At 53.0% G+C, this 17,108-nt stretch overlaps 1 protein-coding gene across 1 annotated transcript in view; it reads left to right on the top strand.

Annotated features, from left to right (window-relative positions):
- The window catches only part of LOC121282419 (protein PELPK1-like), an 88,579-nt gene extending 72,030 nt beyond the window's left edge, over window positions 1–16,549 (top strand). The window contains exons 7-10 of the mRNA XM_041196135.1: window positions 10,468–10,585; window positions 10,791–10,935; window positions 16,218–16,289; window positions 16,433–16,549. Coding sequence (XP_041052069.1) covers window positions 10,468–10,585; window positions 10,791–10,935; window positions 16,218–16,289; window positions 16,433–16,549 — 452 coding nt within the window. The remainder of the gene's footprint in view (window positions 1–10,467; window positions 10,586–10,790; window positions 10,936–16,217; window positions 16,290–16,432) is intronic.
- Window positions 16,550–17,108: the final 559 nt, after the last annotated feature.

Raw genomic sequence — 17,108 nt, 5'->3', positions numbered from 1 at the left:
CCAGAGATCACCAATGTACCTGAGGGCCCGAAATCACCAATGTACCCGAGAGCCAGGGATCCCCAATTTTACTGAGAGCTCCAGGATCCCCAATGTACCCGAGAGCCCAGAGATCCCCAATGTAGCCGAGAGTCCAGAGATCCCCAATGAACCGGGGAGTCCAGAGATCCCCAAGGTACCTGGGAGTCCAGAGTTCCCCAGTGATCCTGAGAGTTCAGAGATCCCCAATGTACCCGAGAGCCCAGAATTCCCCAATGAACCCAAGTGCCCAAAAATCCCGAAAGCATCTGAGTACGGAGATCCCCAGTGTATCCGAGAATACATAGATCCGCCGAGTACCTGAGAACCCGTAGATCCCCAATGTACCTGAGAGTCTGAAGATCCCCAATGTACCTGGGAGTCCAGAGATCCCCAATGTATCCTAGAATCCAGTGATCCCCAGTCTACCTGAGAGTCCACAGATCCCCAATGTATCCAAGAATCCAGAGATCCCCAATGTACCTGGGAGTCCAGTGATCCCCAATGTGCCTGAGGGTCCGGAGATCCCCAATGTACCCGAATGTCCAGAGATCCCCCTTGTACCCGAGAGTCCAGAGATTCCCAATGTACCTTAGAGCCCGGAGATCCCCAATGTATCCGAGAGCTCAGAGATCCCCCATGTTCCTGAGAGCTCTGAGATCCTAAGTGTACCCGAGAGTCCAGGGATCCCCGAAGAATCTGAGAGCCCAGAGATCCCCAATGTACCTGAAAGTCCTGAGATCCCCAGTGTACCCGGGAGTTCAGAGCTCCCCAATGTTCCTGAGAGTTCAGAGATCCCTAATGTACCCGAGAGTCCAGAGATCCCCAATGTACCCGAGAGTCAGGAGATCCCCAAAGTATGTGAGAGCCCAGATATCCCCAATGTCCCTGAGAGCCCAGAGATCCCCAAAGTAGCCGAGAGACCGGAGATCCCCAAAATATGTGAGAGCCCAGATATTCCCAATGTCCCTGACAACCCCGAGATCCCCAATGTACCTAAGGGTCCAGAGATCCCCAATGTACCCGAGGGTCCAGAGATCCCCAGTGTACCCGAGAGCCCAGAAATCGCCAATGCACCCGAGAGTCCAGAAATCCCCAATATACCCGAGAGTCCAGAGATCCCCAATATTTCCGAGTATCCAGAGATCCCCAATGTATCTGAGAGTCCAGAGATCACCAATGTTCCTGAGAGTTCAGAGATCCCCAATGTACCCGAGAGTCCAGATATCCCCCATGTTCCTGAGATTTCAGAGATCCCCAACATTCCCGAGAGTCCAGAGATCCACAATGTAGCTGAGATCCCAGAGAACCCCAATGTATCTGAGAGTCCAGAGATCACCAACGTACCTGAGGGCCCGAAATCACCAATGTACCCGAGAGCCCAAAGATCCCCCATGTAACCAAGAGCCCAGAGATCCCGAATGTACCCGAGAATACAGAGATCCCCAGTGTACCCGAGAGTCCAGAGATCCCCAAGGAATCTGAGAGCCCAGAGATCCACAATGATCTCGAGAGTACAGAAATCCCCAAAGTATCTGAGAGCCTTGAGATCCCCAATGTATCCGACAGTCCAGTGATCACCAATGTACCTGAGGGCCCTAAATCCCCAATGTACCCGAGAGCCCAGGGAACCCCATTTGTACCAAGAGCCCCGCGATCCCCAATGTACCCAAGAGCCCAGACATCCCCAAAGTACCCGAGATCCCGGACATCCCCAATGTACCCGAGAGCCCGAAGATCCGCAATAGACATGAGAGCCCAGGGATCCCCATTGTACCCGATAGCCCAAAGATCCCCAATGTACCCGAGAACCCCGAGATCCCCAAGTATCTAAGAATCCAGAGATCCCCAATGTACCCGAGAGCCCAGAAATCCCCAATGAACACAAGTGCCCAAAAATCCTGAAAGCATCTGAGTACGGAGATCCCCAGTGTATCCGAGAATACATAGATCCGCCGAGTACCTGAGAGCCCGTAGATCCCCAATGTACCCGAGAGTCCAAAGATCCCCAATGTAGCTGAGATCCCAGAGATCGCCAATGTATCTGAGAGTCCAGAGATCACCAATGTACCTGAGGGCCCGAAATCACCAATGTACCCGAGAGCCAGGGATCCCCAATTTTACTGAGAGCTCCAGGATCCCCAATGTACCCGAGAGCCCAGAGATCCCCAATGTAGCCGAGAGTCCAGAGATCCCCAATGAACCCGGGAGTCCAGAGATCCCCAATGTACTTGGGAGTCCAGAGTTCCCCAATGATCCTGAGAGTTCAGAGATCCTCAATGTACCCGAGACCAGAATTCCCCAATGAACCCAAGTGCCCAAAAATCCCGAAAGCATCTGAGTACGGAGATCCCCAGTGTATCCGAGAATACATAGATCCGCCGAGTACCTGAGAACCCGTAGATCCCCAATGTACCTGAGAGTCTGAAGATCCCCAATGTACCTGGGAGTCCAGAGATCCCCAATGTATCCTAGAATCCAGTGATCCCCAGTCTACCTGAGAGTCCACAGATCCCCAATGTATCCAAGAATCCAGAGATCCCCAATGTACCTGAGAGTCCAGTGATCCCCAATGTGCCCGAGGGTCCGGAGATCCCCAATGTACCCGAATGTCCAGAGATCCCCCTTGTACCCGAGAGTCCAGAGATTCCCAATGTACCTTAGAGCCCGGAGATCCCCAATGTATCCGAGAGCTCAGAGATCCCCCATGTTCCTGAGAGCTCTGAGATCCTAAGTGTACCCGAGAGTCCAGGGATCCCCGAAGAATCTGAGAGCCCAGAGATCCCCAATGTACCTGAAAGTCCTGAGATCCCCAGTGTACCCAGGAGTTCAGAGCTCCCCAATGTTCCTGAGAGTTCAGAGATCCCTAATGTACCCGAGAGTCCAGAGATCCCCAATGTACCCGAGAGTCAGGAGATCCCCAAAGTATGTGAGAGCCCAGATATCCCCAATGTCCCTGAGAGCCCAGAGATCCCCAAAGTAGCCGAGAGACCGGAGATCCCCAAAATATGTGAGAGCCCAGATATTCCCAATGTCCCTGACAACCCCGAGATCCCCAATGTACCTAAGGGTCCAGAGATCCCCAATGTACCCGAGGGTCCAGAGATCCCCAGTGTACCCGAGAGCCCAGAAATCGCCAATGCACCCGAGAGTCCAGAAATCCCCAATATACCCGAGAGTCCAGAGATCCCCAATATTTCCGAGTATCCAGAGATCCCCAATGTATCTGAGAGTCCAGAGATCACCAATGTTCCTGAGAGTTCAGAGATCCCCAATGTACCCGAGAGTCCAGATATCCCCCATGTTCCTGAGATTTCAGAGATCCCCAACATTCCCGAGAGTCCAGAGATCCACAATGTAGCTGAGATCCCAGAGAACCCCAATGTATCTGAGAGTCCAGAGATCACCAACGTACCTGAGGGCCCGAAATCACCAATGTACCCGAGAGCCCAAAGATCCCCCATGTAACCAAGAGCCCAGAGATCCCGAATGTACCCGAGAATACAGAGATCCCCAGTGTACCCGAGAGTCCAGAGATCCCCAAGGAATCTGAGAGCCCAGAGATCCACAATGATCTCGAGAGTACAGAAATCCCCAAAGTATCTGAGAGCCTAGAGATCCCCAATGTATACGACAGTCCAGTGATCACCAATGTACCTGAGGGCCCTAAATCCCCAATGTACCCGAGAGCCCAGGGAACCCCATTTGTACCAAGAGCCCCGCGATCCCCAATGTACCCAAGAGCCCAGACATCCCCAAAGTACCCGAGATCCCGGACATCCCCAATGTACCCGAGAGCCCGAAGATCCGCAATAGACATGAGAGCCCAGGGATCCCCATTGTACCCGATAGCCCAAAGATCCCCAATGTACCCGAGAACCCCGAGATCCCCAAGTATCTAAGAATCCAGAGATCCCCAATGTACCCGAGAGCCCAGAAATCCCCAATGAACCCAAGTGCCCAAAAATCCTGAAAGCATCTGAGTACGGAGATCCCCAGTGTATCCGAGAATACATAGATCCGCCGAGTACCTGAGAACCTGTAGATCCCCAATGTACCTGAGAGTCTGAAGATCCCCAATGTACCTGGAAGTCCAGAGATCCCCAATGTATCCTAGAATCCAGTGATCCCCAGTCTACATGAGCGTCCACAGATCCCCAATGTATCCAAGAATCCAGAGATCCCCAATGTACCTGAGAGTCCAGAGATCCCCAATGTGCCCGAGGGTCCGGAGATCCCCAATGTACCTGAATGTCCAGAGATCCCCCTGGTACCCGAGAGTCCAGAGATTCCAAATGTACCTTAGAGCCCGGAGATCCCCAATGTATCCGAGAGTTCAGAGATCCCCCATGTTCCTGAGAGCTCTGAGATCCTCAGTGTACCCGAGAGTCCAGGGATCCCCAAAGTATCTGAGAGCCCAGATATCCCCAATGTTCCTGAGAGCCCAGAGATCCCCAATGTAGCCGAGAGTCCGGAGATCCCCAAAGTATGTGAGAGCCCAGATATCCCCAATGTCCCTGACAGCCCCGAGATCCTCAATGTACCTAAGGGTCCAAAGATCCCCAATGTACCCGAAGGTCCAGAGATCCCCAGTGTACCTGAGAGCCCAGAGATCCCCAATGTACCTGAGAGCCCGGAGATCCCCAATGGACCCGAGAGCACGGAGATCCCAAATGTACCCGAGCGCCCGAAGATCCGCAATGTACCCAAGAGACCGAAGATCCCCATTGTACCCGAGAGCCCAGAAATCGCCAATTCACCCGAGCTCCCAGAAATCCCCAATTTACCCGAGAGTCCAGAGATCCCCAATGTATCCGAGTGTCCAGAGATCCCCAATGTATCTGAGAGTTCAGAGATCCCCAATGTTCCTGAGAGTTCAGAGATCCCCAATGTACCCGAGAGTCCAGCGATCCCCCATGTTACTGAGATTTCAGAGATCCCCAATGTACCCGAGAGTCCAAAGATCCCCAATGTAGCTGAGATCCCAGAGATCGCCAATGTATCTGAGAGTCCAGAGATCACCAATGTACCTGAGGGCCCGAAATGACCAATGTACCTGAGAGCCCAGGGATCCCCAATTTTACTGAGAGCTCCAGGATCCCCAATGTACCCGAGAGCCCAGAGATCCCCTATGTACCCGAGAGTCCAGAGATCCCCAATGAACCCGGGAGTCCAGAGATCCCCAATGTACCTGGGAGTCCAGAGTTCCCCAATGATCCTGAGAGTTCAGAGATCCCCAATGTACCTGAGAGTCCAGAGATCCCCAATGTATCTGAGTGTCCAGAGATCCCCAATGTATCTGACAGTTCAGAGATCCCCAAATTTCCTGAGAGTTCAGAGATCCCCAATGTACCCAAGAGTCCAGAGATCCTCCATGTTCCTGAGATTTCAGAGATCCGCAACGTACCCGAGAGTCCAGAGATCCCCAATGTAGCTGTGATCGCAGAGATCCAAGATGTATCTGAGAGTCCAGAGATCACTAATGTACCTGAGGGCCCGAAATCACCAATGTACACGAGAGCCCGGAGATCCCCAATGTACCTGAGAGCCCGAAGATCCCCCATGTACCCGAGAGCACGGAGATCCCCAATGTACCCGAGAGCCCGAAGATCCCCCATGTACCCGAGAGCCCAGAGATCCCCAATGTACCCGAGAGTTCAGAGATCCCCAATGTACCCGGGAGTCCAGAGTTCCCCAATGATCCTGAGAGTTCAGAGATCCCCAATGTACCTGAGAGCCCAGAGATCCCCAATGTATCTGACAGTTCAGAGATCCCCTATGTTCCTGAGTGTTCAGAGATCCCCAATGTACCCGAGAGTCCAGAGATCCCCAATGTGGCCGAGATCCCAGAGATCCCCAATGTATCTGAGAGTCCAGAGTTCACCAATGTACCTGAGGGACCGAAATCACCAATGTACCCGAGAGCCCAAGGATCCCCAATGTACTCGACAGCCCAGAGATCCCCAATGCACCTGAGGGCCTGGAGATCCCCAATGTACCCGAGAGCCCAGAGATCCCCAATGTACCTGAGAATCCAAAGATCCCCAATGTACCCGAGATCCCAGAGAACCCCAATGTATCCAAGAAACCAGAGATCCCTAATGTACCCTAGAGTCCAAAGATCCCCAAAGTATCTGAGAGCGCTGAGATCCCCAATGTAACCGAGAGTACAGAAATCCCCAAAGTATCTGAGCGCCCAGAGAACCCCAATGTTCCTGAGAGTTCAGAGATCCCCAATGTACCTGGGGGTCCAGAGATCCCCAAAGTATCTGAGCGCCCGGAGATCCCAAATGTACCCGAGAGTCCAGACATCCCCAAAGGATCTGAGGGCCAAGAGATCCCCAATGTTCTTGAGAGTTCACAGATCCCCAATGTACCCAAGGGTCCAGAGATCCACAATGTACCCGAGGATCCAGAAATCCACAATGTACCCAAAGGTCCAGAAATCCCCAATGTAACCGAAAGCCCAGAAATCCCAAATGCATCTGAGTCCGGAGATCCCCAATGTACCCGAGAGTCCGAAGATCCCCAATGTAACTGGGAGTCCAGAGATCCCCAAAGTATCCTAGAATCCAGAGATCCCCAGTCGACCAGAGAGTCCACAGATCCCCAATGTATCTGAGAGTACAGAGATCCCCAATGCATCTGAGAGTCCAGAGATCCCCAATGTGCCCGAGGGTCCGGAGATCCCCACTGTACCCGAGTGTCCAGAGATCCCCACTGTACCTGAGAGTCCAGAGATCCCCAATTTACCTGAGAGTCTGGAGATCCCCAATGATCTCAGGAGTCCAGAAATCCCCAAAGTATCTGTGTGCCCGGAGATCCCCAATCTTCCTGATAGTTCAGAGATACCCAATGTACCCGAGAGTCCAGAGATCCCCCAAGTATCTGAGTGCCCGGAGATCCCCAATGTACCCGAGAGTCCAGACATCCCCAAAAGATCTGAGGGCCCAGAAATCCCCAATGTTCTTGAGAGTTCACAGATCCCCAATGTACCCGAGGGTCCAGAGATCCCCAATGTATCCGAGAGCCCAGAGATCCCCAATGTACCCGAGAGACTGGAGATCCCCAATGTACCAGAGAGCCCAGAAATCCCCATTGTACCCGACAGCCCAGAAATCCTCAATGCATCTGAGTCCAGATATCCCCAATGCACCCGAGAGTCCAATGATCCCCAATGTATCTGAGAGTACAGAGATCCCCAATGCATCTGAGAGCCCATAGATCCACAATGTTCCTGAGCATTCAGAGATCCCCAATATACCCGAGAGTCCAGAGATCCCCAAAGTATCTGAGAGCCCAGAGATCCCCAATGTATCCGACCGTCCAGTGATCACCAATGTACCGGAGGGCCCGAAATCCCAAATGTACCCGAGAGACCAGGGATCCCCTATTGTACCAAGAGCCCCACGATCCCCAATGTACCCGAGAGCCCAGACATCCCCAAAGTAACCGAGAGCCCGGAGATCCCCAATGTACCCGAGAGCCCGAAGATCTGCAATGGACACGAGAGCCCAGGGATCCCCATTGTCCCCGATAGCCCGAAGATCCCCAATGTACCTGAGAACCCAGAGATCCCGATGGATCAAAGAATCCAGAGATCCCCAATGTACCTGAGAGTCCAGAGATCACCAATGTACCTGAGGGCCCGAAATCACAAATGTACCTGAGAGCCCAAAGATCCCCCATGTAACCAAGAGCCCAGAGATCCTGAATGTACCCGAGAATACAGAGATCCCCAGTGTACCCGAGAGTCCAGAGATCCCCAAGGAATCTGAGAGCCCGGAGATCCCCAATGTTCCTGATAGTTCAGAGATCCCCAATGTACCCGAGTTTCCGAGATCCCCCAAGTATCTGAGCGCCTGGATATCCCCAATGTACCCGAGAATCCACAGATCCCCAAACTATCTGAGGGCCCAGAGATCCCCAATTTTCCTGAGAGTTCAAAGATCCATAAGGTACCCGATGGTCCAGAGATCCCCACTGTACCTGAGTGTCCAGAGATCCCCACTGTACCTGAGAGTCCAGAGATCCCCAATTTACCTGAGAGTCCGGAGATCCCCAATGTATCCGAGAGTTCAGAGATCCCCCATGTTCCTGAGAGTTCTGAGATCCCCAGTGTACCCGAGAGTCTAGAGATCCCCAAAGTATCTGAGAGCCCAGAGATCCCCAATGTATCCGACAGTCCAGTGATCACCAATGTACCTGAGGGCCCTAAATCCCCAATGTACCCGAGAGCCCAGGGATCACCAATTGTGCCAAGAGCCCCGCAAACCCCAAAGTACCCGAGAGCCCAGACATCCCCAAAGTACCCGAGAGCCCGGAGATCCCCAATGTACCCGAGAGCCCGAAGATCCAAAATGGACATGAGAGCCCAGGGATCCCCATTGTACCCGATAGCCCGAAGATCCCCAATGTACCCGAGAACCCAGAGATCCCCATGTATCTAAGAATCCAGAGATCCCCAATGTACCCGAGAGCCCAGAAATCCCCAATGAACCCAAGTGCCCAGAAATCCCTAATGCATCTGAGTACGGAGATCCCCAGTGTATCTGAGAATACATAGATCCGCCGAGTACCTGAGAGCCCGTAGATCCCCAATGTACCCGAGAGTCCGAAGATCCCCAATGTACCTGGGAGTCCAGAGATCCCACAATGTATCCTAGAATCCAGTGATCCCCAGTCTACCTGAGAGTCCACAGATCCCCAATGTATCCAAGAATCCACAGATCCCCACTGTACCTGAGAGTCCAGAGATCCCCAATGTGCCCGAGGGTCCGGAGATCCTCAATGTATCTGAGAGTTCAGAGATTCCCAATGTTCCTGAGAGTTCAGAGATCCCCAAGGTACCCGAGAGTCCAGAGATCCCCCATGTTCCTGTGATTTCAGAGATCCCCAACATACCAGAGAGTCCAGAGATCCCCAATGTAGCTGAGATCCCAGAGATCCCCAATGTATCTGAGAGTCCAGAGATCACCAAGGTACCTGAGGGCCCGAAATCACCAATTTACCCGAGTGCCCAGGGATCCCCAATTGTTCCGAGAGCCCCGGGATCCCCAAAGTACCCGAGAGCCCAGAGATCCCCAATGTACCCGAGAGCCCGGAGATCCCCAATGTACCCGAGAGCCCAAAGATCCCCCATGTACCCGAGAGCCCAGAGATCCCCAATGTACCCGAGAATACAGAGGTCCCCAGTGTACCCGAGAGTCCAGAGATCCCCAAGGAATCTGATAGCCCAGAGATCCCCAATGATCTCAGGAGTCCAGAAATCCCCAAAGTATCTGTGTGCCCGGAGATCCCCAATGTTCCTGGTAGTTCAGAGATACCCAATGTACCCGAGAGTCCAGAGATCCCCCAAGTATCTGAGCGCCCGGAGATCCCCAATGTACCGGAGAGTCCAGACATCCCCAAACGATCTGAGGGCCCAGAAATCCCCAATGTTCTTGAGAGTTCACAGATCCCCAATGTACCCGAGGGTCCAGAGATCCCCAATGTATCCGAGAGCCCAGAGATCCCCAATGTACCCGAGAGCCTGGAGATTCCCATTGTACCAGAGAGCCCAGAATTCCCCATTGTACCCGACAGCACAGAAATCCTCAATGCATCTGAGTCCAGAGATCCCCAATGCACCCGAGAGTCCAATGATCCCCAATGTATCTGAGAGTACGGAGATCCCCAATGCATCTGAGAGCCCATAGATCCACAATGTTCCTGAGCATTCAGAGATCCCCAATATACCCGAGAGTCCAGAGATCCCCAAAGTATCTGAGAGCCCAGAGATCCCCAATGTATCCAACAGTCCAGTGATCACCAATGTACCTGAGGGCCCGAAATCCCAAATGTACCCGAGAGCCCAGGGATCCCCTATTGTACCAAGAGCCCCGCGATCCCCAATGTACCCGAGAGCCCAGACATCCCCAAAGTAACCGAGAGCCCGGAGATCCCCAATGTACCCGAGAGCCCGAAGATCTGCAATGGACACGAGAGCCCAGGGATCCGCATTGTCCCCGATAGCCCGAAGATCCCCAATGTACCCGAGAACCCAGAGATCCCCAAGGATCTAAGAATCCAGAGATCCCCAATGTACCTGAGAGCCCAGAAATCCCCAATGAGCCCAAGTGCCCAGAAATCCCTAATGCATCTGAGTACGGAGATCCCCAGTGTATCCGAGACTACATAGATCCGCCGAGCACCTGAGAGCCTGTCGATCCCCAATGTACCCAAGAGTCCGAAGATCCCCAATGTACCTGGGAGTCCAGAGATCCCACAATGTATCCTAGAATCCAGTGATCCACAGTCTACCTGAGAGTCCACAGATCCCCAATGTATCCAAGAATCCAGAGATCCCCACTGTACCTGAGAGTCCAGAGTTCCCCAATGTACCCGAGGGTCCGGAGATCCCCAATGTACCCGAGAGTCCAGAGATCCCCCATGTTCCTGAGATTTCAGAGATCTCCAACATTCCCGAGAGTCCAGAGATCCCCAATGTAGCTGAGATCCCAGAGAACCCCAAAGTATCTGAGAGTCCAGAGATCACCAACGTACCTGAGGGCCAGAAATCACCAATGTACCCGAGAGCCCAAAGATCCCCCATGTAACCAAGAGCCCAGAGATCCTGAATGTACCTGAAAATACAGAGATCCCCAGTGTACCCGAGAGTCCAGAGATCCCTAAGGAATCTGAGAGCCCAGAGATCCTCAATGATCTCGAGAGTCCAGAAATCCCCAAAGAATCTGAATGCCCGGAGATCCCCAATGTTCCTGATTGTTCAGAGATCCCCAATGTACCCGAGTTTCCGAGATCCCCCAAGTATCTGAGCGCCCGGATATCCCCAATGTACCCGAGAATCCAGAGATCCCCAAACTATCTGAGGGCCCAGAGATCCCCTATTTTCCTGAGAGTTCAAAGATCCATAAGGTACCCGAGGGTCCAGAGATCCCCAATGTACCCGAGAGTCTGAAGATCCCCAATGTAACTGGGAGTCCAGAGATCCCCAATGTATCCTAGAATCCAGAGATCCCCAGTCTACCTGAGAGTCCACAGATCCCCAATATATCCAAGAATCCAGAGATCCCCGCTCTACCTGAGAGTCCAGAGATCCCCAATGTGCCCGAGGGTCCGGAGATCCCCACTGTACCTGAGTGTCCAGAGATCCCCACTGTACCTGAGAGTCCAGAGATCCCCAATTTACCTGAGAGTCCGGAGATCCCCAATGTATCCGAGAGTTCAGAGATCCCCCATGTTCCTGAGAGTTCTGAGATCCCCAGTGTACCCAAGAGTCCAGAGATCACCAAAGTATCTGAGAGCCCAGAGATTGCCAATGTATCCGACAGTCCAGTGATCACCAATGTACCTGAGGGCCCTAAATCCCCAATGTACCCGAGAGCCCAGGGATCACCAATTTTGCCAAGAGCCCCGCAAAGCCCAAAGTACCCGAGAGCCCAGACATCCCCAAAGTACCCGAGAGCCCGGAGATCCCCAATGTACCCGAGAGCCCGAAGATCCGCATAGGACATGAGAGCCCAGGGATCCCCATTGTACCCAATAGCCCGAAGATCCCCAATGTACCCGAGAACCCAGAGATCCCCATGTATCTAAGAATCCAGAGATCCCCAATGTAACCGAGAGCCCAGAAATCCCCAATGAACCCAAGTGCCCAGAAATCCCAAATGCATCTGAGTACGGAGATCCCCACTGTATCCGAGAATACATAGATCCGCCGAGTACCTGAGAGCCCGTAGATCCCCAATGTACCTGGGAGTCCAGAGATCCCACAATGTATCCTAGAATCCAGTGATCCCCAGTCTACCTGAGAGTCCACAGATCCCCAATGTATCCAAGAATCCACAGATCCCCACTGTACCTGAGAGTCCAGAGATCCCCAATGTGCCCGAGGGTCCGGAGATCCTCAATGTATCTGAGAGTTCAGAGATTCCCAATGTTCCTGAGAGTTCAGAGATCCCCAAGGTACCCGAGAGTCCAGAGATCCCCCATGTTCCTGAGATTTCAGAGATCCCCAACATACCAGAGAGTCCAGAGATCCCCAATGTAGCTGAGATCCCAGAGATCCCCAATGTATCTGAGAGTCCAGTGATCACCAATGTACCTGAGGGCCCGAAATCCCCAATGTACCCGAAAGCCCAGGGATCCGCAATTGTACCAAGAGCCCCGCAATCCCCAAATTTCCCGAAAGCCCAGCCATCCCCAATGTACCCGAGATCGCGGAGATCCCCAATGTGCCCGAGAGCCCGAAGATCCGCAATGGACACGAGAGCCCAGGGATCCCCATTGTGCACGAGAGCCCGAAGATCCCCAATGTACCCGAGAACCCAGAGATCCCCATGTATCTATGAATCCAGAGATTCCCAATGTACCCGAGAGCCCAGAAATCCCCAATGAACCCAAGAGCCCAGAAATCCCTAATGCATCTGAGTACGGACATCCCCAGTGTATCCGAGAATACATAGAACCGCCGAGTACCTGAGAGCCCGTAGATCCCCAATGTACCCGAGAGTCCAAAGATCCCCAATGTACCTGGGAGTTCAGAGATCCCCAATGTTCCTGAGAGTTCAGAGATCCCCAATGTACCCGAGAGTCCAGAGATCCCCCATTTTCCTGAGATTTCAGAGATCCCCAACATACCCATGAGTCCAGAGATCCCCAATGTAGCTGAGAGCCCAGAAATCCCCAATGTATCTTAGAGTCCAGAGATCACCAAGGTACCTGAGGGCCCAAATCACCAATGTACCCGAGTGCCCAGGGATCCCCAATTGTTCCGAGAGCCCCGGGATCCCCAATGTACCCGAGAGCCCAGAGATCCCCAATGTACCCTAGAGCCCAAAGATCCCCCATATACCCGAGAGCCCAGAGATCCCCAATGTACCCGAGAGTTCCGAGATCCCCAAGGAATCTGAGAGCCCAGAGATCCCCAATGATCTCGAGAGTCCATAAATCCCCAAATTATCTGAGTGCCCGGAGATCCCCAATGTTCCTGATAGTTCTGAGATACCCAATGTACCCGAGAGTCCAGAGATCCCCCAAGTATCTGAGCGCCCGGAGATCCCCAATGTACCCGAGAATCCAGAGATCCCCAAACTATCTGAGGGCCCAGAGATCCCCAATTTCCTGAGAGTTCAAAGCTCCCCAAGGTACCCGAGGGTCCAGAGAGCCCCAATGTACACGAGAGTCCGAAGATCCCCAATGTACCTGGGAGTCCAGGGATCCCCAATATATCCTAGAATCCAGAGATCCCCAGTCTACCTGAGAGTCCACAGATCCCCAATATATCCAAGAAACCAGAGATCCCCACTGTACCTGAGAGTCCAGAGATCCCCAATGTGCCTGAGAGTCCGAAAAAACCCAATGTATCCGAGAGTTCAGAGATCCCCCATGTTCCTTAGAGTTCTGAGATCCCCAGTGTACCCGAGAGTCCAGAGATCCCCAAAGTATCTGAGAGCCCAGATATCCCCAATGCATCCGACAGTCCCGTGATCACCAATGTACCTGAGGGCCCGAAATCCCCAATGTACCCGAAAGCCCAGGGATCCGCAATTGTACCAAGAGCCCCGCGATCCCCAATGTACCCGAGAGCCCAGACATCCCCAAAGTACCCGAGAGCCCGGACATCCACAATGTACCCGAGAGCCCGAAGATCTGCAATGGACACGAGAGCCCAGGGATCCCCATTGTACCCGAGAGGTGAAGATCCCCAATGTACTCGAGAAACCAGAGATCCCCATGTATCTAAGAATCCAGAGATCCCCAATGTACCCGAGAGCTCAGAAATCCCCAATGAACCCAAGTGCCCAGAAATCCCTAATGCATCTGAGTACGGAGATCCCCAGTTTGTCCGAGAATACATAGATCCGCCGAGTACCTGAGAGCCCGTAGATCCCCAATGTACCCGAGAGTCTGAAGATCCCCAATGTACCTGGGAGTCCAGAGATCCAACAATGTATCCTAGAATCCAGTGATCCCCAGTCTACCTGAGAGTCCACTGATCCCCAAAGTATCCAAGAATCCAGCGATCCCCACTGTACCTGAGAGTGCAGAGATCCCCAATGTACCCGAGAGCCCAGCTAACCCCATTTGTACTAAGAACTCCGCGATCCCCAATGTACCCGAGAGCCCAGACATCCCCAAAGTACCCGAGAGCCCGGACATCCCAATTGTAACCGAGAGCCCGAAGATCCGCAATAGACACGAGAGCCCAGGGATCCCCATTGTACCCGATAGCCCGAAGATCCCCAATGTACCCGAGAACCCCGAGATCCCCAAGTATCTAAGAATCCAGAGATCCCCAATGTACCCGAGAGCCCAGAAATCCCCAATGAACCCAAGTGCCCAAAAATCCCGAAAGCATCTGAGTACGGAGATCCCCAGTGTAACCGAGAATACATAAATCCGCTGAGTACCTGAGAACCCGTAGATCCCCAATGTACCTGAGAGTCTGAAGATCCCCAATGTACCTGGGAGTCCAGAGATCCCCAATGTATCCTAAAATCCTGTGATCCCCAGTCTAACTGAGAGTCCACAGATCCCCAATGTATCCAAGAATCCAGAGATCCCCACTGTACCTGAGAGTCCAGAGATCCCCAATGTGCCCGAGGGTCCGGAGATCCCCAATGTACCCGAATGTCCAGAGATCCCCCTTGTACCCGAGAGTCCAGAGATTCCCAATGTACCTTAGAGCCCGGAGATCCCCAATGTATCCGAGAGTTCAGAGATCCCCCATGTTCCTGAGAGCTCTGAGATCCTCAGTGTACCCGAGAGTCCAGGGATCCCCGAAGTATCTGAGAGCCCAGAGATCCCCAATGTACCTGAGAGTCCAGAGATCCCCAATGTACCCGGGAGTTCAGTGTTCCCCAATGTTCCTGAGAGTTCAGAGATCCCTAATGTACCCGAGAGTCCAGAGATCCCCAATGTACTCGAGAGTCAGGAGATCCCCAAAGTATGTGAGAGCCCAGATATCCCCAATGTCCCTGAGAGCCCAGAGATCCCCAAAGTAGCCGAGAGACCGGAGATCCCCAAAGTATGTGAGAGCCCAGATATCCTGAATGTCCCTGACAGCCCGAGATCCCCAATGTACCTAAGGGTCCAGAGATCCCCAATGTACCCGAGGGTCCAGAGATCCCCAGTGTACCTGAGAGCCCAGAGATCCCCAATGTACCTGAGAGCCCGGAGATCCCCAATGGACCCGAGAGCACGGAGATCCCCAATGTACTCGAGAGCCCGAAGATCCCCAATGTACCCAAGAGACCGGAGATCCGAAATGTACCCGAGAGCCCAGAAATCGCCAATGCACCCGAAAGTCCAGAAATCCCCAATATACCCGAGAGTCCAGAGATCCCCAATATATCCGAGTATCCAGAGATCCCCCATGTTCCTGAGATTTCAGAGATCCCCAACATACCCGAGAGTCCAGAGATCCCCAATGTAGCTGAGATCCCAGGCAACCCCAATGTAACTGAGAGTCCAGAGATCACCAACGTACCTGAGGGCCCGAAATCACCAATGTACCCGAGAGCCCAAAGTTCCCCCATGTAACCAAGAGCCCAGAGATCCTGAATGTACCCGAGAATACAGAGATCCCCAGTGTACCCGAGAGTCCAGAGATCCCCAAGGAATCTGAGAGCCCAGAGATCCTCAATGATCTCGAGAGTCCAGAAATCCCCAAAGAATTTGAGTGCCCGGAGATCCCCAATGTTCCTGATAGTTCAGAGATCCCCAATGTACCCGAGGGTCCAGAGATCCCCAGTGTACCTGAGAGTCCAGAGATCCCCAAGGAATCTGAGAGCCCAGAGATCCTCAATGATCTCGAGAGTCCAGAAATCCCCAAAGAATCTGAGTGCCCGGAGAACCCCAATGTTCCTGATAGTTCAGAGATCCCCAATGTACTCGAGGGTCCAGAGATCCCCAGTGTACCTGAGAGCCCAGAGATCCCCAATGTACTTGAGAGCCCGAAGATCCCCAATGTACCCAAGAGACCGGAGATACGAAATGTACCCGAGAGCCCAGAAATCGCCAATGCACGCGAGAGTCCAGAAATCCCCAATATACCCGAGAGTCCAGAGATCCCCAATATATCCGAGTATCCAGAGATCCCCAATGTATCTGAGAGTCCAGAGATCCCCAACATTCCCGAGAGTCCAGAGATCCACAATGTTCCTGAGATTTCAGAGATCCCCAACATTCCCGAGAGTCCAGAGATTCACAATGTAGCTGAGATCCCAGAGAACCCCAATGTATCTGAGAGTCCAGAGATCACCAAGGTACCTGAGGGCCCGAAATCACCAATGTCCCCGAGTGCCCAGGGATCCCCAATTGTTCCGAGAGCCCCGGGATCCCCAATGTACCCGAGAGCCCAGAGATCCCCAATGTACCCTAGAGCCCAAAGATCCCCCATGTACCCGAGAGCCCAGAGATCCCCCATGTACCCGAGAATACAGAGATCCCCAGTGCACCCGAGAGTTCTGAGATCCCCAAGGAATCTGAGAGCCCAGAGATCCCCAATGATCTCGAGAGTCCATAAATACCCAAAGTATCTGAGTGCCCGGAGATCCCCAATGTTCCTGATAGTTCTGAGATACCCAATGTACCCGAGAGTCCAGAGATCCCCCAAGTATCTGAGCGCCCGGAGAAAACCAATGTACCCGAGAATCCAGAGATCCCCAAACTATCTGAGGGCCAAGAGATCCCCAATTTCCTGAGAGTTCAAAGCTCCCCAAGGTACCCGAGGGTCCAGAGATCCCCAATGTACACGAGAGTCCGAAGATCCCCAATGTACCTGGGAGTCCAGGGATCCCCAATGTATCCTAGAATCCAGAGATCCCCAGTCTACCTGAGAGTCCACAGATCCCCAATGTATCCAAGAAACCAGAGATCCCCACTGTACCTGAGAGTCCAGAGATCCCCAATGTGTCCGAGGGTCCGGAGATCCCCAATGTACCCGAATGTCCAGAGATCCCCACTGTACCTGAGAGTCCAGAGATCCCCAATGTACCTGAGAGTCCGGAGAAACCCAATGTATCCGAGAGTTCAAAGATCCCTCATGTTCCTGAGAGTTCTGAGATCCCCAGTGTACCCGAGTT

This window comes from Carcharodon carcharias, chromosome 9 (genome assembly GCF_017639515.1).
Source record: "Carcharodon carcharias isolate sCarCar2 chromosome 9, sCarCar2.pri, whole genome shotgun sequence".
NCBI lineage: Eukaryota > Metazoa > Chordata > Chondrichthyes > Lamniformes > Lamnidae > Carcharodon > Carcharodon carcharias.
The sequence above is the reverse complement of the archived record's forward strand: the minus strand, read 5'-3'. Positions and strand labels throughout refer to the sequence as shown.